Source organism: Embiotoca jacksoni, unplaced genomic scaffold (genome assembly GCF_022577435.1).
Source record: "Embiotoca jacksoni isolate LCO1_2020_lvr unplaced genomic scaffold, fEmbJac1.0.p SCAF_102, whole genome shotgun sequence".
NCBI classification, from domain to species: domain Eukaryota; kingdom Metazoa; phylum Chordata; class Actinopteri; family Embiotocidae; genus Embiotoca; species Embiotoca jacksoni.
The window spans coordinates 326,113-348,928 of NW_027185233.1; the positions used below are offsets into that span (position 1 = coordinate 326,113).

The window sequence follows — 22,816 nt, forward strand, 5'->3', positions numbered from 1 at the left end:
TTGGCCGGGAATATTTCACCTGAGTGAAAACTTAAAAGGTGATTCTACACACGGAAACCAACAAACCAATCAAAACCAACAGAGACAGACCTCGTGTTTACTTTTGATTGACAGGCCTGTGGTCCAGTCAGGTTTCCGGTAGAGGTGGGCGGGGCTTACTGTATTCTTTCCTGCTGTTTAGTTGGTTAGAAATGCTGATAAAATTTGATTATGAATTGAGAATTGATGATCCTGGACCATGTCACACTAGCAGCTTTCCCGTTTCCCAGTTGCTCATGAACGCACCACGAGATGTATTTAAGTCAGACCTGTAATTCACCTGAATGAGGACTGTAAAACTAGAAAAAGCATCAACCTACAGTACGTTTTAAAGGGACATCATCAGGGTCTCCACAACAATGCTCACGACTGTAACGCTGTGTTTAGAGGCAGGAAATGAGGAAATACTTCTTGCCCGCTTGCCTTGTAATTAAGACCTCAACAAAAAACAGGCGCACCCCTCGGAAAACACGCCACAAACACAACCGGCCGAGCCGACAATCGTCCTCACACTTTTGTTTGTGTATTTTTACTTTTTTTATTGAGGTTAAATTATTCTCCGAGACCAAAAAAAAAAAAAAAAAAAAAAAAAAAAAGCTTTAGTGAGTTTCTGAAAGTAGACACAAAGACAAACTAAAGCAGAGCCGCAGGGAAATAAAACGGCAATTACAGAGTATATTTATCCATCTGGAGGCTGAACAGGATGAATTCATCTAATAGGATATAATCTGGAAGATTCTCAGGCACACGGTTGAGTCCATCGGTCCAAAGTAAAAAATAACTTCTTTTTTTTTTATATCACGTCACACTACACGAATCGAAGCAAAGCTGAACGCCGCCAAAATAAAATACAAACAACATCACGTAGAAGCTGCTGGATATATGTACACTCAGGTGTCCGTCACGTCTTCTTCTAAGAGATTCAACAACAAAAAAAAAAGAAGAAATAATTTTTTTTTAAAAAGTGTCCCGACGGTGTGAAACTTTTGTTCTGATCAGCGAAAACTGTTTTTTTTGGTTGTTATTTTTTCTGCTGATAAAAATAGTGAATTACTTCATCGAAACGGGAAAAAAGTTAGTTAATTAAGTTGTTTTACGTGATTAACGTTACGAACTTTATGTAAGAAATACACATCGTATCCTCGCCGACTCGGCTTCGTGGTTGAAAGTCCTGCGTTTGTTACGTCCGACCACCCCTGACCTTTGACCTTAACAATTTTAATACTTTGGTCACGTGACTTCCTGTTTTTGCGTGTACTTTTCACGCCTCTGAGGGAAAACGTGACACTGACACGGCGTCCTCTCGCTACTACTGGACAAAACGGATTATTAATTAATATGAATGATTAGTGCATAATGCCAAAAAAAAAATAAATCAAAACTTAATTTATTTACCAATTGTGTTTGTAGAACAGCAGATACTCTGAGTTGTTGGCACTTTATTTTGAAGGTCTTGAAGTTTCCTGTTATTTGTGTTTTGAGTATTGCAAGTTGTTTTTATATCATAATTTCAAAGGAAAAATGGAGGCGGTGTAGGAACGTCTGCAAAACAACAAGCTATGATACGCCTATTTAATATCAAATAATGTTTTTATAAAATATTTCTTTCTTTTTGACCGATGGTCGTCTCAAGACGAGCATTTTGAAAACATCTCTGCGGGGTAATTATGACGAGTATTAATCTCTGATACTTAAAAAGAAAGAAAATAATCTGCAGAATTATCATCCAGAACAAGAGCGCGGACACCGTCGGCCACTTTTAGATTTTTTTTTTTTCAAGCATGTAATTCATCCCGTCCTCCTCTTCATCATCATCATCATCACTGGACTGTTGAACACTCTTGGTGAACGCGCCTCCGTTCGTCTCCACGGCAACCGCTGCTCTCAGATTTAAAAAAAATCCAACTGAGCAGACGTGTTCCCGCCGGTGAGTCCAAAATTACCCCCCCTTACCCAAACAAACAAAAACAAACACAACCCCCCCTCGTGTAAATGTTGTGCACTCGCAGGTCTTAACTCCTAAATGTGAGTTTGTTGTTGTTGTTGTTTTGTTTATTTCCTCCAGCCTGGCGTGACGGGCGGGAGGAGAGCCGCCTCGTTTCGCCGTCCCGTCCCGTCTCGCCGTCAGTCTGCCGGGTCACGTGTTGTTTTGTAGTTCTGGTCCAGACAGTTATGTGTTGTTGTTGTTTTCTTTGTTGATGTTGTTGTCATTGCAGGCAACAGACACACAAAAAAAAGAAAGAGAGTCATCTGTCTGACCCTTGAACTCTGACCCCGCCGGCTCCCGGGTTTTTGATGCCTCACCTCCCTTCGGGCTTCCGGGCCGCCGCCCCTCGTCCTCGGTCTGTGGGGGGCGGGTGGGTGGGGAGAGTGTGTGTTCAGGGTCAGTGGAGGGGGGAGGGTGGTGGGGGGAGGGTGGTGGTCTGTCCCCGGCTTCGGTGGGCGTCTGGAGGACTTGCTCCCTGGTTCCGACCGGTTCCGATCCGCTCGTGGTTTTTCGCTCTCTCGCTCCATTTTGCTCGTTCGTTCTCTCTCTTGCTCGCTCGCTCGCTCAGCCCGGACCCAGACTCCCATCAGCGTCTCCTGGAGGACACAGCGGGACAGAAACTGTAGAGCTGCTGAGCGGCTGCTGCAGCTAATGCAAATGCTAACGCCAGGTATTACTGCTGCTGCTCCTTCAAAATAAAAGCATTCAATTGGCAACAACACGGGCTTTTCTTGTGAAGCATTTACAGGAAATGTATCATCAACCTTTATTTTATCCTGCTGTTGTGCTGCTGATTAATATTGACTGACTTCTTATGTGATTGATTGAACGTTAGATAGATAGACGGCAAAAGTATAAATATATAACCCGAGTCTTTTTTTTTTTTTGCTCCATTTTGGGTCTCCTCCACCTCTTTAAGAAGCTAAACGCTCCACGATGTTCACCGGGTCGCAGACGGAGTAACAAAACGTGTTTTTTTTAAAGGATATTTTAAAGAGATTTGTTGAATATTTAAAAAAAAAAAGATAAAAGAGGAGATTTTATCTGCTGTGGTATCTTTTCAAAATAAAAGTGTTTTTATATTTGTGGAGGAATATGGCTTAACCTGTCACAATTACAAACAGTAATTGTTTATAAGCATAATTTATATCCTCTAAAAAAGGTCTTCGTGTGTTGTCAAATGTTACAGATACACAAAGTGGTGCTGAAGTTAAAGTGACATCATCTTTATTTGGCAAATTTTTTTCCAGAGCTTTTAAAAAATAAAATAAAAATCTCAGCTCGAATCGTTTTGCACCTGAAAAATCAGAATATATATATATAATATAAATATAACGCTCAACTTTTAAGCTGCTAAAGTCTCGTCTGTGGTGAAAATCTCAGCCGTCAGCTGTTCTATCCTCAAATCTCCCGGTTTCTCGGCTGCTTCTGTTTCCTGCCTCGTCTCTCTTTTTCCTGCTTTTTCCTTTCTCGCCCTTTTCTGTCTGTTCGAAGAGACGACGTCGGCACGGCCGGACGAAGAGCTTCCGATCCGACAACGTTGGACCGGCGGCTTTGAGAGTCTCTCACCTTCCTCCGGTCTTGAAGATGAGGTCGGCGTTGGGGGCGCCCTTCGGGTGCTGGTAGCGAGGCCGGCGCTCCCGGTTGGTGTTGGCCGGAGCCGGACGCTGAGCGAGAGACTGCATCATCTCTGCAACACGTAACAAAACAACGACAAAAAACAAAAACAAAAACTGCTTTAATCACAAACGTACGATGAAAAAACACGTCAGAAAAGAAAACGTGACTAAAAACTAGAGAATAAGTCTTCCTGAAAAGTGTTTTACTACAATTATCTGAACGGTAATGTTCGTTTATAAAAACCGGTTCTGGGAAGGAAATAAACAGATTTATGGACTAAATTCATCGATAATTCGACGAGGAAGAATGTGGGCGACTATGTGTGAGTTTATTCCAGGTGTTGTCGGATTAAAGCTCGTTGAGAGTTGGACGTCGGTACCCTGGTAGTCCTCCTGCTCCTGACGCTCGTTGATGTCCAGCGTCAGCTTCTTCATCCTCATGCGCTCCTCCTGCTCCGCCTGCTGCTGGTTGAAGTGGTTCGCCGCCAGGTGGGACGACAGGGGCACGTTCAGGATCTTATACTGGGACACACACACACACACACACACACACACACACACACACACACACACACACACACACACACACACAGGTTCAAGGAACATTAATGAGACCAGAAATGGGTAAAACAGCCGATCGCCGTCTGAAAGTAACGAAAAAAAAAAAATCCCACAAATAAAGACGTTACGTCTCATTTCTTTCATCCATTAAAAACACAAAAAGCTTCACAGTGTCTCTGTTTCCTGTTTTAATTCTAAGTTAACTGGCTGCAGAAAAAAAACAACTGATTTCCCACATTGTTAAAAAGCATTAAACAAGAACTCGACAGAGCAGCAGTTATATATGTGTGTGTGTGTGTGTGTGTGTGTGTGTGTGTGTGTGTGTGTGTGTGTGTGTGTGTGTGTGTCTGTGTGTGTGTGTGTGGTGAGATGTTTAGGTACATCCCACACGGCGGCTTTACACACACACACACACACACACACAAACAGGATGCTTATATTCTGCTGCAGTAACATGGTGAAGCCGTGTGTGTGTGTGTGTGTGTGTGTGTGTGTGTGTGTCTGTGTGTGTGTGTTTACAGAAGGAGAAACTTCATTTCCCATCTACAACACCTCCACCCACAAAGATCCTCTGTGCTCCGCTCCTCACACCAACTGATGTTTTTACTCCCGCCCGTGTGTGTGTGTGTGTGTGTGTGTGTGTGTGTGTGTGTGTGTGTTCGTGCGTGTGTGTGTGTGTGTGTGTGTGTGTGTGTGTGTGTCTGGCAGCTGTCCTTTAAAACAGAGCGAAGCCGTGTGGACTTAGCGCTCCATTAAAGCTCGGCGTCCTGGCGGAGAGCCGGATACGCCCTGCAGCACGAGAGGCAGCCTCAAACCACACATTCCACACACACACACACACACACACACACACACACACACACACACACACACACTCACACACACACACACACACACACACACACACACACACACACACACACACTCACACACACACACACACACACACACACACACACACACACACACACACACACACGAGGTACAGTAATATCGCAGACCTTTTAACACCGTGTGTGCCGGAAAACTCTCACACAACTTCACACATTAATAAACTTAATAAACATCATATAAAGTTTTAAAAAAAATAAAATAAAATAAAAAAAATAAATAAAAAAAGTTGGTAAAAAACAACAAATTAACCACCAAAAAAACAAAAAAAAACTAGCTGAGGATAAAAAAAAAAATAAGTAAATTAAATAAAAGATAAATTAATAAACAAAATTTTAAAACAATAACAAAGAAAAACAAAAAACAGTCGAATGTAAACATGAGCTGTCATTGTTGCTGTAAAAAGGTCAGAGGTCATCTGAGGGAAATTAGAAAGTGAGCCAAGAGTCTCCGGTTCGATTCCCGTTACTGCGCGTCACAGAAATGATCAAATGAGCTACTGTAAGTTTCAAAAAAATCGAAGTCTTGTCCTTCAGTACGACGGCTGAAACTCACAAAGAGCTCGATACAAGCGCTCACACACACACACACACACACACACAGTCAATATTATTCCTGGGTTCAGTGAGGAGCGAGCAGAGTGTGTGTGTGTGTGTGTGTGTGTGTGTGTGTGTGTGTGTGACGGGGGGAGGGACGGGGTGGGGGGGTGGGGTTCCCACAACAAGTAAAAACAACATTATGCTGCATATTATACGTAATTCTAAGTCTATATTCCCATTGAGGAGGCGGAGTCATGTTTCTCGTGATGTGAGGTGGGTGTGATGTCACGCTGTTCCGAATGTACCGTTGACCAATCACGTCTCTTCTCACCTGCTGCTTGTTGCCTTTGCGGGTCAGCATGACGAACTGCATGGTCTCGGAGATGTCGGCGTCGGCGTCGCCGATGCTCGGCGGCCCCGAGCCGCCCTTCTTCAGCTGGCTCTTCAGCTGCAGCGGGATGGCCACGTCCAGCTGGTGGACCTTCACCGTCTCACCGCTACGCTGCTGCCGGGGGACGGAGACAACACACACAGTCAGGGGGACGAAGAGGAGGTGGACGAGGACAAAGAGGAAGAGGAGGACAAAGAGGAGGAGAAAGACGAGGAGGACAAAGAGGACGAAGAGGAGGATGAGGACGAAGAGGAGGAGAATGAGGAAGACGAGGAGGACAAAGAGGACGAAAAGGAGGACGAAGACGAAGAGGAGGACGAAGAGGAGGAGGAGAATGAGGAAGACGAGGAGGACAAAGAGGACGAAGAGGAGGACGAAGACAAAGAGGAGGACGAGGATGACGAAGAGGAGGAGGAGAATGAGGAAGGCGAGGAAGACAAAGAGGACAAAGAGGAGGAGGAAGTTCACACCGTACCAAGAAGTTTGCCTACTGGTAATGAGGTGGACAAAATAATAGAAACACCGTTCTTTGCGTAGCGACGCGGTGCCGTCTTATTTATTTAAGTCCTCGTGCTTTTTTTGTAAGTCGGTAAATAAAGTTCACAATGTTCCGTCCGTCTTAAAACAACAAGCAGGTGCCCACATAGACAGAAACTGGTCCGACCAGCTGTAATCTTTCCTCTCGTCACGCAGACGACAGAGAAAACAAAAAGGTCCCTCACGGGAGTGAAATCCACATTTCATGAACATATATTTCGACTTGTTTATGCGCTAAATGCTAAGAGCTAACGTGAGTCTGAGCCGGAGTCTGTTGGCGGTTTTACCTGCAGGTTCTCCAGCATCATCTTATCCAGAGCCTGGATGAAGTCTTCGTCCTCGGCGCAGGCGACGTGCTTCAGTCCACCTCCTCGGATGGTGACCTCCTGGACACAAAGACAAAGACGTCTTTTAGTAACAATAATCGGTGTTTGGTGATGAATCGAAAATACTTTAATCTTTGAAAATCAAACAAACTACAGTTCGTATTAAACAATTCTCTTGTGCGTCTCTTCATACGTTGCTCTCCTCGTCGGTCTCGTTTTCTTTATTGGAGTCCGTCAGGTAGTCGGTGTTCTCCTCTTCCTCTTCCTCCCTCTCCTCTTCTTCGTTCTCTGACCCTTCCTGTGTAGGGGGGTAGGGGTGGGGGGTGGGGGGGTGGGGGGGAGATAACAGTCAACAGCTTTATAAACTAAAGATTAATGTTGAATCAACTCTTGTCTTTCGTTTAAACTTTCAGATCTCAGATTGAACACATCGATGTTTTCTGGGTGTCGCACAACGAAATATTTACGGGCATCAACAGTCGTGAAATGATGCAGATCTTTCTCCATGGATTGGACTTTTTGGCACAAAAAACAAATGCATTCTGGGAAACTCTAACGTGCAGCTCTGGTCGTTTAGATTTCACTCGGCCAGATGAGGAAGTGAACGCGGGACGGACGGACGGACGGACTCACGTCCTCCTCCTGCTCGTTCATCTCGCTCTCGTTGCCCGACTGCTCCTCGGTCTCGGCGCCGCCCTCTTCGTCGTCGTCGTCGTCCTCCTCGTCGAGGACCTCCCCCTCGCTCATGGCGCTGGAGCGGCCGTCCTTCCCCATGATGAGGCCTGGATCGGAAAACACGCTTTTAACTTATAAATAGATCAAACAATCAGGAAGGGAATAATCGTTTTGTTGGGATGAAGCTGTGACTCATTACAGAGACTAATTATGACGGTGAAGAACAAGAAGCCGAAGATCAGGTCCTGTGTGTGTGTGTGTGTGTGTGTGTGTGTGTGACTCAAGGACTGAGGAATGCTCCGATCCAGGTTAAAGTATGACAGGTAACAATGGAAGGTCTGTTTAGCTGGTTAGCTCTCCTACATTCCCACACACACACACACACACACACACACACACACACACACACGTCAATATTTCCTGCTTATTTAGAGGCTCTGAATATTTTGGGCTCTTAACCTCCAACAAAAGACGAAATCTCTGCTTTTCTAATCCCCTGAGGACCCTTTTCGGATTCACCCGCCGACTCGTTAAAGGGGGCCCGACCCTCAGGTTAGGAACCATAAGCTAATTTTTTTCCTCTCCGAGGGGGCGGAGCTCAGCTTCACATTTTTTTTCTTCTCTCTTCACATTCACACCTTGAAACTACCAAACAAAAGCCGGCGTGTCCGAGCTGCCATCGAGGTGCACCTGCTACGTCTTCCTCCTTCATCCTCTTCCCCACGTCCGACACGTACCCAGAATGCACTGCAGGATTTACTCTGAACTCTCTTTCAACCTTTTAAGCAATCGAAACAACAAAACTAAGCAGATTTTAGGTGGAATTTAAATCTATTCGGGTGACCGACTTCAAAATAAACTCTGCAACCGACGTCAGTTATTTTAATTCAGAACGATTGACGTGTGTATATGTGTGTTTGGTATGTGTTTGTTTGGTGTGTGTGTGTGTGTGTGTGTGTGTGTGTGTGTGTGTGTGTATTTGGTATGTGTTTGTTTGGTATGTGTGCGTCCCGATCTGCCTCCCACACAGCGGGGGAATGCTGCTCGACCGGGACGACCGGAGAGCTGCCGAAACCGACGGCGAACGCTTTCGTCTTCCACCGGCGGAAGTTCGGTCGCTACTCACCCAGCTTGACGAGCACCTCCCTCTCCAGGTCGGTGACCTGCTTGGTCGCCTCCTCCAGCGAGCAGCTCAGCCTCATCTTGGGCCGCAGCAGCTCCAGGGTGTCGGTGATCATGTAGTCGATGTCGATGGGGAACGGGTGGTCCTTCGTCCACACGTCCAGGCTCTTCTTCCACCAGATGTACCGCTGCAGGCGCACGGCAGAAAGGTCACATTATAGCATGCCGTCCAAAATATCACATATATACGAGGTACAAATAAATCTGTTCCTGTTGAACGCAGCACAGTGATGCACACGCAGCAGCAGCAGGAAGGAGGAAGCAACGACCTTCATGAGGAAGTATTCAGAGTTTAGTCTCTTGATCAACATCATCACCGAGTTCATCACGTTAACGTCACCGCTGGTACAAACTCAGACTTTGGGTCAAACTCTTGGGGAACGGAAAGAAGTCACATGGAGTCAAATACGGAGAGTTGCGGGAGGAAGGGTGGGGGTGTGGGGTGGGAGCTACGATTGTGTTGTTGAGTGTGAGAAATTGCGTGTTGTCATGTTGGGGAAGCCTGTTGCCATGGCGCCACAGTTCAGTTGGTTTGTGTTCCCTGGGTTTCAAAAGACGCAGCAACGGATCAGGTAACTGAAACAAACTGACAAAAAGAGGGAAGAAGAAGAGCTCACAGACTAAATACAGCAGGGAGGGAAGGACAACGAGGGACAGGTGAAACTAATCAGGGGGCGGGGCCAAACAAAAGGACAGGAAGTGAAACAAAGATGGATAAGAGGCGAGTCACTTCAAAATCAAACAGGAGACATGAAAACCCAGACTGACCTGAAGACTACAAAGCAGATAAAGAAGCCAGAACCAGAACAGAACCTCAGAAGGTCCCAGTGGAACTCAGTGTTAACAGTCTGACTCTGGGGGACGAATTCACGGTGACACAACCACCGCCAACGTCGAAAGAAAAACCCACCTGGTGTCTCCTGACCTGACGCCTTCTTCGGTCTCGAACAGTAGAGCTCCGCCCCCTCTTCAAATGTGAACGTCACTCAGAACGACCCGTAGACTTTCTGAACATTTCAAGGGTCTTTGTTGACCGTTTACAGAGTTTGAACCCCAAATCTGATGGTTTGTCTGTGATCTTTGGACCCCTCGGGCAGCGCTGCTTTAAAAAAAAATCAGCTGTGATTCTGTGCTGGAAATCACTGCACGGGCTCAGGAACGCTTGTTGAAGATTTTCCCGTTCCCCCAAAAATCTGCCGTTTCTCTGCTTCAGTTTCAGGGCGAAATCACAAAATGTTCACGTTACCAGCGGTCGCGTTAACGTGTGGAACTCAGCTGCTGACGTCCATCAAGAGACGACGAATACTTGGTTCGAACGTACCTGGAAGTAGATGAGGAAGCAGTCCAGCTTCCTCTTGCTGGAGCCTCGGTCGAAGTACTGGCCGCAGGTGTCGAGCAGCGTGCAGACCAGGCGGATGCGGAACAGGTGCTCCGGAGGGTCCAGAGGGCTGGCGCTGCCGTCCTGGTTCACCCCGAAGGAGATGAAGGAGAAGAGGGTGCGGAAGATGACGGCCGACTCCACCATGCGGTAGTTGTAGAGCTCGCCCAGGAACTTGGCGCTGCTGATGCGCCGCTGGTTGAACTTGGGCTGGTTGACCTGATGGAAAAAAAAAAAAAGTCTCTCGTTATTATTGTTTTTTACGACATCGCCACTGAAGTTTGCTACTTGATGTCCCGTCTCGTTACCTCCATGCCCAGCCGGATGTCCTCCAGCACGCCGTCCACCACGTGGATGCCCACGTCCTCCTGGTAGGCCACCAGGCCAGCCAGCAGGTTGGCCACGCAGTGGATGCTGTTGTACTTGACGTTCCAGATGTTGACCATGCAGCAGATCAGGTAGCTCTTCCCCTCGGGGTCCTGCCACGGCAGCTTGCGCATCTGCCGCAGCACCTTCTCCGTGGTCACCTTGGACAGGTCCTTGTAGAGCAGCTTGCGGATGTACTCCTGCAGCGGCGGCCTCTTCTTCTTCACCGTCTTCTCCATGGGCGGCGGGTTACAGTAGTAGTAGGCGTTCTCCACCATGGTGACGTAGCGGGCGTCCAGGTGCTGAGCCTGCTTCTTACGCATCATTTGTTCCTGTAAGGGCAGACGGGATTTGAAAAAAAACAACAACAACAAAAACAACACCCCCGCCCCCACCCCCCCGTGAGGCGGTTTGGTACCGACCAGCAGGACGCTGGTTCTCAGGTGAGATTCAGGCGATCTGAACAGGAAGCGGCCGGAGGTCTCCAGCAGCGTGCAGGCCATCTCGATGTGGTGGTGGGTGAAATCAGACAGCAGCATCTGATGGATGGACACACACACACACATACACACACACACACACACACACACACACACACGTCTTACTTCGGGTTCAGATTTCAAATTAAAACTTCTCAAAATGACGCCAGGAGTGAAAAGAGTGGAAGGATCGGTCAAAAACTATTTCTGAGTATCGACCAACACTAAAAACATGGAACTAAGTGTGTGTTCGTGTGTGTTCGTGTGTGTTCGTCTCTTTACCCACTTTCAGACAGTGAAGCGTGTCTGTCTTGGAGAACATCTTGAACTTTGCCAGCTCGCCTATGAAGCGCACCGTTTTGTTTTTGGTCTCGATGTTGATCTGGTCCTTCTTCCGAATCTAAAAAGTTATTGGAAAACACACACACACACACACACACACACACACACACACACACACACACACACCGTTTGATTACAAATCGACATCCATAAATCTATCTCAGGCCTCAGCTGATTCTTTCTGTCGTCACGGTAAAAATTCGACACGTTTATCTGAACGATCGGGGAGCACCTACGTGAAACCTGAAGTCGCCCTTCAGCATGGAGCAGAGGTCCTCGGCCACGTCGGACATGCAGGGGTGCAGAGTGGCCACCAGGCGGGAGTAGAAGGGGAGAAGATCCAGCCTGCAGAGAGGAGAAGGAGAAGGAGGAAGAGGATGATGATGATGATGAGTCAGAGCTCCTCTCAATTATCAAACTATTACTTATGACGACGGCGCCCTCTGGTGGTGCTTAAAAGGTTCAGAATACAATAGGGGGGTGAGGAACGGGGATCAATGTGTTTCATTACATGTTTCTGTATTTATTTTTGTATCTTTATCTATTTTTTTGTCTTTCTTCCCTTTGCTGACATTATTCAGGCTTCATATTGCTCAGTAAGACGTCCTTACCGCTGCCTGGGGACGGTGAAGAGCGCTCGCACCAGCTTCCTCCTGTTGGACTTAGTGTTCATGTTCATGCAGAAGTCCATGGCGGCCTGGCAAAATAAATATAAACATAAATTTAGGATCATTTTAGTTCCTCTAACATCATCCTGAACTGCTGGTTTTAGTTCCTCCTCACCTTGTCGATGAGGTCTCTGTTCACGCAGTTGGGCAGCTGTTGGATGAAGGCGTCCACGATGAGCTTCAGGTGGGAGCCCGTGTTCGCCTCCTCGTCCTCTTGTTCTGCACCAAAAATCCACTTCCAATAAAAATCCCGTGAAGGACAACGAAGAGCTTCTGAAAACCTGGAAGAACCGAACATCCTGGTCTTTCGAAGTGGCCTCAACACTTACCCTGCTCGTCCAGCAGCTTCTTGGCCAGCTCTTCGCTCTCCGCCTCGTCCGCTCCCTCCAGCTCCAGCGGCTCGTCTGCGATGTCCATCGCCTCCAGCTCCATCTCCAGCTCCTCGGTGGTGGTGGCGGCGCTGCTGCTGCTGCCGGCTGCGTCCTTCCCGTCCTTGCAGTCTGACGGCGACAACGGCAGCGGGTCAGAGAATAAAAAATAAATAAAAACAACTCGTGTGTGTCCACGGGGGTTTATGAAATACTTACCTTTGCCGTCGTCCTTGTCTTTGGCCGCGCCGCTCTTCTCGTTGTCCTTGAAGAGGATGGCGGGGACGAACGCCTTCAGGTCCACCAGGTTCTCGTAGAAGTTGCGAGCGTCCTCGTCCTCCCAGATTCCTCCCTCCAGGTCGTACTCGCCGGGCTTACCGGGGGTGAAGATGTCGATGCCGGGGCCGTGCTCTGAGAGAGAGAGAGAGAGAGAGAGAGAGGGAGGACGTGATTCATTATTTTATCTTTAAACGACACGTTAAAACTCATCACGTCGATCGTGGAACGTGAAACGTCGCTCACCCTCCTGCACCGTCTTGTCCTGCGGCAGGTCCGGCATGTTCTCGTCCAGCAGGTCGGCCAGCGACTGAGTGTTGGCCAGCAGCTTCTGGTAGGAGGTGGCGAACTCTTCGTACTGCTTGTGCCGGTCCTCGCTCAGCTCGCCTTTGGAGTGCAGGATGCGTCTGAAGAGGAAGGAAACGTTAAACCGGCCGTTCGGCGGGAGAACGAGAGGAGGAACGGCCGACGGCGGCGTCTCACCTGTTCTGCCTCTCGATGTTCTGCAGCTCGCGGTGGTCCTTCTTCAGGTGCTTGGTGAGCGAGGTGAAGTACTCGCGCAGCAGGTTCTGGAAGGGCTGCTGCTTCTCCGTGCCGATGATCTCGCTCGGCGGGAAGGCCAGCCGGAACTTGTCGGCCGCCAGCTTCACCTTGCGCGGCACCAGGCCGGCGATGTCGTCGCCGCAGTGCTTGCAGAAGCTGATCACCACCGACACGTGCGTGTGCGTCTCCCGGTCGGTGCCGATGATGTTCTTCAGCTGCTCGTAGATGAGCGACAGGCCCTCCTTGTCGGTGAAGAGGCCGACGATGGTGAGCTCGGCGATGAAGCGCAGGTCGGTGCGCAGCTTGCTGACGTTGGGCGCCTTGTCCTCCTTGCGCGCCTCGAAGTGCTTCTTCCACGCCTGCAGCAGCAGCGGCGCGAACTCGGCGTAGCGCTGGTGGAAGAGCGAGCACAGGTGCACGGCGCAGCCCACGTCGGAGATCTTCAGCTTGGCCTCCACCACGGAGCTCACCGCCTCGCCGATGTACTTGCTGAGGTTGAGCGAGCCGAAGTCGTTGGAGAGCGAGTCGCGCTGCTGCTCGGTGAGCGTGCGCAGCTTCTTGACGAAGGCCGTGTTCTTCTTGAGGCTGGAGTCCAGGCGGCTGAAGAAGGCCTCCTCGGGTCGACCCTCGTGGGCGTTCTGGTTCCGGACGCGCAGCTCCTTCCTGCACTGGTGGCGCTCCCAGGCCTCCTGGTGCAGCTGATGGCCCTCCTCCTTCTCCCTACGGAGAGGGAGGTGAAAAGGAGAAGGACGACGGGAAGAGGAGAGTAGAAACAATGAGAATGTCACAGTAAATGCAAAAACATCCTTTAGAGGTCTTTTTCTGGAATAAATCCTGATGCTTATAAAATATAGAGAACAATTATAATAATTCCATAATTGCAAAAGTAGAAAAATACAACTTTCATCTCAACAGTTGTAACTCATTTAAAGGGGCATCTTTGTGCACAAAACATTCAATTAACTTGGAACTTTTGACCTTTAAACTGCGTATTATGAAACTGTATTTTACATTTATGAAAAATAAAAACTTCATGCTACTTTAAATGAAGTTTCTTTGTGTGTTTATATTCACAGGTTTTAAACCAAGGAGAGTGTCATGTGATTCAGAGACGTACAAAAAATGTATGATATCTGAAAGTGTTATTAATGGGTTTCCATGCTTCTATTATCATTATTTTTACTTTTCTTTACTTCGCCCGTTTTATTTCGGCCTCGATTTGTTTCTACTTTGCCAAAATTTACACAATGAAAAATAAGCAGCTCCTGCTTTCACAGTTACCGCGGAAACAGACAACTATCACTGGAACTAATTTGAAACTCGAAGAGAAAAAGTCCCACGTGATGATTAACAGGAACAATCAGCTGTCCGGAACGACACCGTTTTAATTGGTGTTTTTATCCGGAGATCGATCTGACAACGTTACAGAAGACACAATGACATCGTCACTCACTTGAGGAGAGCCGCCTCCTCCTCGCGCTGCCGCTTGGCCTCCTCCTCCTGCAGCTTCCTCTCCTGCTCCTCCTGCTGCCTCTTCTCCTCCTCCTCCTTCTTCTTCTGCTCCTCCTCCGCTTTCTGCTTCTCCTCTTCCTTCTTCTTCCGCTCCTTCTCCTCTTTCTTCTTCTTCTCCTCCTCCAGGCGCTTTCTCTTCTCCTCCTTGCCACCGCCGCCGTCCTTTTTCCCGCTCATCTTGGCCTCGTCTTTCGCTTTGTCCCGAGCAGAGCCCGGTCTCCTCTCCGCCTCGCGGTCCTTCTCCTTCTCCTTGCTGCCGAAGGTGCAAACTTCTTTCTCGTCCATGTTTATTGAGCGCTTGCGTTCAGCAGGCATGCTGAGGGAGGGACGACGAGAACAAAATGTTGTTAAGCGGCATGCAGACGCCAACCGATACTGAAATTATTGATTAGAGACTTCATCGGCTTCCTGTCCGTTCTAGAACCGATTTTAAAATTGTAATAATCTTATAAGGCTCCTGAACATACAGCTGACCTCCTGTCCACCTATGAGCCTGCACGCAACCCGAGATGCTCCGGTAGGTCGTTCCTGAACGCACCTCCGACTAACCGTAAAACTAAAGCTGCCCGGGCGTTTCCTGTTCGATCTGCCAGAGGAGATAAGAGACGCCGACACGTTTTCTTTTAAGTCACTCTTATAAAAATCACTATTTTAGCCTTTTATTGACTGCATTTTTTATATTGATTCACGGTCTGTTTTAATTTCTGTAGTATTTTATCATCATAATTTTATACTGTTGCATATTGTGTTTTAAATGTATGTAAAGTAACTCGTTTATGAAGCGCTTTAGAAATAAAGTTATTATTATGGAGAAGCAAATTCTAACAAACAGAAGGTTTTAAAATGGTTGAATATCATATATCTTTGTTTTATTTACCTTTTTTTATAACAGTAATTTGAGCATCTTTGACTTTATAACGGCTCGTGAGACAAAACAAGAAGTTTCAACATGTTCATTTGGTCTAAGAGGAAAATATCAGCTCACTTTGTACAATAAATCTGATTTAACTCAAGAAAGATGAACTGACGATGAAACTAAATCTTGACTCGTTAAAATCCTCCAACAACGTAAAAAAACAACCTTTTTAAATCTCTTTTTAATGTTTGATTCGTGATGTTTAGATGTAATGACGAGTTAACCTGAAACAGGCGAGAGGTTTGTTCAAACTAATATTTATCCGAGTGGGAAAATGGCATTTGGGAAGTTTAAAGAAAAAAAAAAAAGAGAAGAGGATAATAAATGTAAATCTTGATGTGTGACGAACAGCAGCAGCAGCTTAGCTTCGTGTTAGCCACCTAGCCCAACCGACCGTTGCTCATCTGTTTTCATGTGAGCGATTCCAGTTGACGAACTTCAGCTTCATGTTAACATCGGGAAGAAACAGAAAGTCCTTTTTGTGTGTTTTTTTTGTGTGTAGAAGCTGTAACATTAACAACAACAACAACAAAAACAACGCTGTTAGCATTAGCGTTGCTAACGCCTTGAGCTAGGCCACTTGAATGAACGCACCGATGTAAACAAACGGTTTGGACACCGCGAAACCGGCAGTTAGTCCTCGGTAAGACGTTATAAGGTGAATTTATAACCAACATGGACCACGAATGCATTAAAAACATCATATTTTACAGTAAATATTGACAATTTTAGAAAGGTTTACCTGCTAACTGTAGCAAAACAAACATCGGTCGATAGCGGTTGTTTCCGTGTGATGCGCAGTAGGACTCCGCCGTGTTGGTCTCAAAGTGTGCCTGACTAAAAATATAAATATTAAGTTAACTTACTTAATATTGAATAACTTAATGGTAAATATGAATATTAAGTTAGTATTTACTTAAATAAAGAGACGCGTAGAGGATTTCGTAAACATGTAGAGAATTTCGCATTTTTGCACATTAAAATTGTGTCATCGCGACAGGCAGCGCCGAAGGCGACTATTCATGAAACTGCAGCGACAGAAGTTTTAAAAAGGGATTTCTGGCCTTTCTGGGGACAACTGGTGAAGAGAAAGTGCAACGAGCTTTAAACAGGAAACCTTTCTCTTAAACAATACAGTAATTTTGGAAACATTTTCCAGTCATAAACGTAAATTGAAGAATTCAACTTTGTTTGGATGATTTCTGAACAAATCTCGGCACAGAACACAAATTACACTTTATAATCACATAATGAGGCAAATATGATATGGTACCTTTACCTGAATCAACAAGTAAATGAAGGCTTTGTGACAAAAGATCTGGGATCCAGCTTTAACTTAACAGCTGCTACGCTGATTTAATTTATAAAAGTGGTAAATCAAAATGAACCAATTAATTGAACTTAAAACAAGTTTAAATTGAACCGGACCTCCAGAAGTAACAACAGATTCTTTGTGAGTTGTTTTTTTCCCTCCCCAGGAGACTAGATATTTTTTAAACATTCACTCTTCACACTACTTCATTCATCAGAAATGTCCTCCCGACACAGCCACAGTGTGAAGCCTTATTGACACGGTGTGGATCAGACACACGTGGAAAGTGTCGAGCCGTTTGCAGGGAAAACGACATTTTCAGGTGTGGCTATAATCCGCTGATTTTATAAACATCCGGTTTAGAAGCATCAGAGATATGAAGAATCACGGCGGGATAATAAGACTAGAGTTTTTATTCAGCAGTTAAATGACCCCAAATTAACACTTTCTAAACATTCAATACACGAGATCTCAGCTGGGATCGATTCCCCTGCTATCGGACCGATCGGACCCTCCTGGTAATGCTGTGAAATATGCAGCTGAAATGGTTTTTTTTTTTATAACAAAATCTAAAAATTGAACACAATCTGTTAAAAACAAGGAGAATAAAGAATGAAATGATCCTGACGCTCGAAAATGAAATGCTGCTGACCGTAAACAAAAAAACAATTAAAACTACTTAAAAAAAAAGTGAATTCATCAGAATTATCAGGAAAAATGTTCTGTTCAAAGGCTCAGTCACATTTTTTGTAGTGTAATCAGTCGACTTATTGATGTAAACTCAATTTCATTTTGTTCTCTTGACTTTAGAGGTCTCAAGAGGAATTATTTTAGATTTTTTTTTTATTAATACTATTATTAAGTTGTCATCATGGCGACATCAGCAGCAGACGAAGGTTTTGTCGTTGTGGTCAAAGTTTTTTTCCCCCCTCTTTTAACCCCGTGACATAAAACGTCTCTTCTGATTGGCTGCCGAGAAAACCACACCCACCGGACGATTGGACGCTCGCCCCACACTGAGCAGCAGGGAATTCTGGGAAGAAATTAGGGCTGAAATTTGAGCTCCTGAATCCCGTCAGTGGGGAAAAAAAAGTTATTTTATGTCTTAAGGAAACGTTTCGTTAAGTCGACAGCGCCTATTTGTTCAGCTGCCGTTACAACGAGCTTCGGCTTTCCCTTCTTGAGACGCGAACATCCGCGTTGTTGTCGTACCGTGAGCTGAAGATGCGTTGACACGTCACAAATATTTAATCCTCTTTGGATTACTGATTGTTAAAGACAACATCCTCTTTCTCTCCTAAAAAAATACTCATAATCATTTTTGTTTTCAAAAATATATATAGAGGTTTTCTGCACACCGTTGGTGGCCAATGGCAGAAGTCCGTTCAGTTGATTGACAGCTAAGGCAGGCCTATGGTCTTTGAGCCAGGCGGCTCTTCCCCTCTTCCTGTTCGACCAGCTTGATGTGAGTATACGACAGGATGCCTGCCAGAGTGCAGAGGATCCCCAACGCCTGACAGACGGGAGGACAGAGAGAAAGAAGAGGAGAAGATGATCGTAGTGTTTGAAGACAGAAGATGTTGAATCATCAGACCGGGACGGGAAGACTCACCTGGTTGAGTGACAGCGGGTCGTGGAAGAGCACATATCCTCCAACCAGAGTGATGCAGAATTTAAAATGGCCAAACATGTTGTAGCTGTGAGCTAAGAGTCAAGAGAATAACAACACACATGAAGCCTGTCTGAAAGGATTAATAAAACTCAATAAAAATAAATGAACCTCCTCAAGACTTTCAACAAAGACCAGAAGCCCCTTAAGTCTCCCAGAAACCTCCTCAAGTTGAGGAAGATTAGAGATATCCGCACGAAACCTAAAGAAACCGTTTTCAACAAGACTAAAAAAAAAAAACAGACCTCGAGACGGACACAAAAAAAGACCAGAAACCTTCTCAAAAAGGTCTTTTCTTCTTAGGAAACTTCTGAAACCCTTTCTCTTAAAAAAACCAACCAAAAAACATTAAAGCTCCCCCAGAAAACCAAAATAAACTCTCAAGAAGATCAGAAATAGAAATAAATGGCACTTCCTACAAAGACGTCAAACCCTTCTCTGGAAAACTTCTGAAACCTTTTCAAACGTAACTACAAAACTTTTCAACGAAGTCGTCAAAGCTCCCAAAAAGAAAACCGTCAAGAAGACCAGAATCCTTCTCAAAAAAAGAACTGAAGAAAACTAAAGACCCGATCAAGAAGAACACTAGAAAATCTTCTCCAGAAGTTCAGCAACCCTTTCAATACGACTATAAAGCTTACCATGAAGCTCTTAAAGGTCCCCAAGAAAAACAAACCAAAGAGCCCTCTGAGACCAGGAACCCCGAAAAACACTGAAATACCTCCAAAAACCATCAAAGTCCTAAAACCCCTCGAATCTGGAACAATAACAAGGAAACTCAGATTCCCAACAAACACCCTCTTCGGACCCTTCGTGTATTTGAGGATACGTGACGGCCGAAGTGTTTCCGATGATCCAGTAGATGGACAGGTTGACCAGGAACGCCACCACGCCCGAGAACAGCACCGTCGCCTAGGCAACGAAGAGGACGACAGTTAGTAGCTAAAAAAAAAAAAAAAAAAAAAAAAAAAAAAAAAAAAATGTAACTGCTGCAAGATAAAAAAAACAAACAAAAAAACAACAACATCAATTCTGTGTGTGTGTGTGTGTGTGTGTGTGTGTGTGTGTGTGTGTGTGTGACACGTTGAGTCCAACCAGAGCGGGCAGAGACCAGGGTCCAAATATTCCTCCGTCTCCGGTCAGCGGCTCAAACAGAGGGACGACGCAGAGCAGGAAGCCCGATGACAGAGGAGCCTGACGGGACATTCAATGTGTTAAACGCTACAATCACATCCAGTATTATTATAACATGATATTATTACAGGATTAATATTTAAGGAAGCCTTATGAATGCAGGACGTTTGTGGTATTTTACCAACCAGCTTTCGTTTAAGAGACCTGAAGACACTCAGGTCATTCAGGTCCGTTGAAACAAAGACAAAACTTTTTAGAAACACCTGGGTTGTTCTTTTTCAGCCATGTCAGGTGTGTGGTGCTACAGATGGAAACGTCAGCCAATAACAAAGTAGTACGGCAGTTCAATAGCCCTGCCCTCAAATCACAGGCAATGAGTCCCAAGTCCAGTTCCAAGATAAGACACAAAAGTCAAGGCCAACAAGTCCCAGGTGAAGGGGAACAAGTCCAAAATCAAGAACAAAGATCAACAAGTCCCAAATAAAGTCCAGAGTCTCCAATCAGATCCCCAAACAAAACTAACAAGTCCCAGATTCACTTCCAACTTAAACAGTCTGTATTGAAGGAGGACCAACGCATGAAGTAACGTGCAGAACTATTATGATTCCTTATAAATAATTGCTGAGTAATAGAAGACCTTTAACTGTTGCAGTGCCCAGTATCGATAGCTTATCATATAAACCTCAATAAATAATCCTGTTTATTGTGGCGTTACCTGATAATACAGAAGCTGCATGGAGTTCACCTGGAGCTCATGTTGTTTGGCACCGACCCACTAAAAAGACAAGACAGAAAGATTATTAACTCAACGTTTTGTTGCCGCGGGCGACGTCGGCGTGTCCATCGAACTCACCACTTGGTAAAGCGACGTCACCAGAACGCCCAAAGAGGCGAACACCGTCCCCGAGAGGTTGAACCGCACGTCGTAGTAGGAGTTCAGCAGCACCCCCAACGTGATGGGCACCTGGAGGGACACCGTCCGTCAGTCAGGGACGGGTGTTACGCAACAACGGCGCTCAGATTACCGTTTAACGAAGAGATGACCTTTCCCTTACCAGCGTCAGCTTGATCTTGGTGGAGAAGGTCTTCTTGTAGTAGGTGCTCTGGATGAGGATGATGACGGGCGTGGTCATGGCCTTGGCCAGCTGGTACGTCCCGATCGAGTTGTTCTGCAGGGAGAGGTTGGTGAACGCCACGAAGCCGCAGAAGCTCAGCGCCAGCCACACGATCCGGCGAACCGGCAGGCTCTTCGGGGAGAACACGTTCATCTTGTGGCAGACGAAGAGGCCCAGCCAGGTGGCCACGAAGTGGACGAGCGTCAGCGTCATGTTGGGGAAGCCGTAGTGGACGTAGATCCACTTGTTGATGAAGACGATGCAGATGGAGGACAGCAGGTTGACCAGGAGGCCGGCGATGATGCGCCTGTCGGCGGGAAAGCCGAAGAGCCGCTGTGCCATGGTTCTGGAAGTTTATTTGTCTTTTTGTTTAATCCCCAGCTGACCTTTGTTTAACTTAACTGAGCTGTTCACACTGTAAAATAAACAGAGAGGAGGTGAGTCTAAACTCAAGAGACCGAAGCCACAAAAATCTGAAAAATGTTCACAACAAAGAAGACAGAGTTAAAAAAAAAATATCAGCAGCTTTCAATAAAAAATAAAAATAAAATTGACTCAAAATAGTTGTTAATCGTTTTGGTTGATCGAGTCAATGATTTATCGACCGATTGTTACAGTTTTGGTGACAAGCAGTTTTGGAAATTCAGGTTAAATAAATACAAGTTTAGAATGCTTTCTTACGTTAACAAATAGTATAAAAACTAGAACATACCTGTGTTATGGAGTAACTTAGTTAAGTATCCCAACCTAAATATGTTATACTTTTACATAAAAGTGCCACAAATTCATACTTAGTTATATTACTTGTACTTCATTTCTGTCCCGCATTGCTTTAATCAATCCGTTAAATATGGACATCAACACAGACAGCTGGTTAAAAGAGCATGTTTGCGGTTTCTAACGGTTTACCAGTAAAATAACGACTTTTTTGAATGGACTTCGGCGTGAGCGGCTCAAACTGTAAAGTAACTGCCAGTGACAGGCAGTTTAAAAATGGTGAATTATCTAAAAATGATAAGTTAACTTTGTCGGTTTAACGAGTATTATAGTTTACAGAGGGTCAAGTTTATTTTACCCGGATGGGACTACATTTCTCCTCTCTGTCTGTCATGTTTGGGTCTCATTCTTTGCCACGCAGTAAAGAAAAAGTTTATACCCGGGGTCTCCATCTTTCCATCGGCGTCCCCGCTCCTCCGTTCTCCCGTCTCGCTCCGGACAATAAAACACCGGCCTGTGCGACGGTCTCTCCCCCCGGCGGTCGGAGCTCCAGTCCCGGGCCTTTGCAGTGCAGAAATCCCCCCGCTGCTGTACCGGTGGATTTTTTTTTTTTTTTTTTTCTTTTTTCCTCTCTCCCACTTGCTCTCCAGTCGAATACAGCCGTGTTGTGTGGTCGACAACCGCCCTGTGTGTTCCTGTTTCCTCCGTGTTTAAACGCCGGTTAACCGGGGAGAGGAGAGAGCAACAGCGGCTACTAACGGACCGGAGGGTTAGAGGAGCGCAGAGATGGGCTAAAACTAACAGATGTCTCACTCCACACAGAAAAACGGTGTCAGGTAGAGGAGAGCAGAGAGGAGCTAAAATTGACAGATGTCTCACTCCACACATAAAAACTGTATCAGAAATATTTTTTGATTTTAGATTTTTTAGATTTTATACACTTTATTAATCCCCGAGGGGAAATTTCATTTCATGTGTATCTATCTTATTTTTTATTGTATATGTAATTTTTTTTTCTTCCTAACTGTGTTTCTATGACGAGTCTTTTTCCCCACTGTGGGATTAAATAAGTCTTATTTTATTTTCTTAAAAAGTGATAAAGCCTGTCACTAACAATTACTTCAGATTATTAATATTATTCTTGAATAAAAATTTCCCTCTGAGGGACTAATAAAGTATCTATCTATCTATCTATCTATCTATCTATCTATTGACTTGATAGATGGTTTGTTGTATATAATATAATATATATAGATATATAATGTACTGTATAT

General features: G+C 45.6%; 2 protein-coding genes across 6 annotated transcripts; both read right to left on the minus strand.

Moving 5' to 3' along the window:
- Positions 1 to 587: 587 nt before the first annotated feature.
- On the minus strand, positions 588 to 16,427 carry upf2 (UPF2 regulator of nonsense mediated mRNA decay). Of its 5 annotated transcripts, none has more exons than XM_069174612.1 (21): positions 16,338 to 16,427; positions 14,621 to 14,995; positions 13,108 to 13,887; positions 12,871 to 13,031; positions 12,568 to 12,759; positions 12,310 to 12,480; positions 12,096 to 12,199; positions 11,924 to 12,009; positions 11,549 to 11,657; positions 11,257 to 11,370; positions 10,914 to 11,030; positions 10,434 to 10,823; positions 10,069 to 10,344; positions 8,692 to 8,875; positions 7,524 to 7,672; positions 7,084 to 7,188; positions 6,852 to 6,950; positions 5,968 to 6,138; positions 4,026 to 4,167; positions 3,596 to 3,716; positions 588 to 2,622 (listed from the first exon to the last, which is right to left on the minus strand). In XM_069174612.1, exons 2-21 carry the CDS (start codon positions 14,992 to 14,994, stop codon positions 2,613 to 2,615), a joined length of 3,855 nt encoding a protein of 1,284 aa, XP_069030713.1. In that variant the 5' UTR covers position 14,995; positions 16,338 to 16,427; the 3' UTR covers positions 588 to 2,612. The 5 variants fall into 5 exon arrangements, with proteins under 5 accessions (XP_069030713.1, XP_069030722.1, XP_069030705.1 ...); XM_069174621.1 differs by having other exon boundaries at positions 588 to 2,619; positions 5,968 to 6,141; XM_069174604.1 differs by having other exon boundaries at positions 5,968 to 6,141.
- An 878-nt stretch (positions 16,428 to 17,305) lies between these two features.
- Positions 17,306 to 22,688, minus strand: slc35e3 (solute carrier family 35 member E3). Its single transcript, XM_069174657.1, has 8 exons — positions 21,982 to 22,688; positions 20,766 to 21,240; positions 20,564 to 20,674; positions 20,426 to 20,485; positions 19,672 to 19,770; positions 19,406 to 19,488; positions 18,520 to 18,604; positions 17,306 to 18,420 (listed from the first exon to the last, which is right to left on the minus strand). The coding sequence occupies exons 2-8, from the start codon at positions 21,165 to 21,167 to the stop codon at positions 18,319 to 18,321; spliced, it is 942 nt and encodes a 313-aa protein (XP_069030758.1). The 5' UTR covers positions 21,168 to 21,240; positions 21,982 to 22,688; the 3' UTR covers positions 17,306 to 18,318.
- Between the last annotated feature and the right edge of the window lie 128 nt (positions 22,689 to 22,816).

What these genes read in the sequence shown, in the direction of transcription:
- upf2 (XM_069174604.1), bottom strand. Translation starts at nt 14,994, where the DNA reads ATGCCTGCTGAACGCAAGCGCTCAATAAACATGGACGAGAAAGAAGTT. An exon ending in AGGGCGACTTCAGGTTTCAC is followed by an intron (nt 11,371 to 11,548) that starts GTAGGTGCTCCC and finishes ATAACTTTTTAG; the next exon opens with ATTCGGAAGAAGGACCAGAT. An exon ending in AGACCGACGAGGAGAGCAAC is followed by an intron (nt 6,951 to 7,083) that starts GTATGAAGAGAC and finishes CTTTGTGTCCAG; the next exon opens with GAGGTCACCATCCGAGGAGG.
- slc35e3 (XM_069174657.1), bottom strand. Translation starts at nt 21,167, where the DNA reads ATGGCACAGCGGCTCTTCGGCTTTCCCGCCGACAGGCGCATCATCGCC. An exon ending in TGACGTCGCTTTACCAAGTG is followed by an intron (nt 20,486 to 20,563) that starts GTGAGTTCGATG and finishes TTGTCTTTTTAG; the next exon opens with TGGGTCGGTGCCAAACAACA. An exon ending in TGCAGCTTCTGTATTATCAG is followed by an intron (nt 19,771 to 20,425) that starts GTAACGCCACAA and finishes ATGTCCCGTCAG; the next exon opens with GCTCCTCTGTCATCGGGCTT.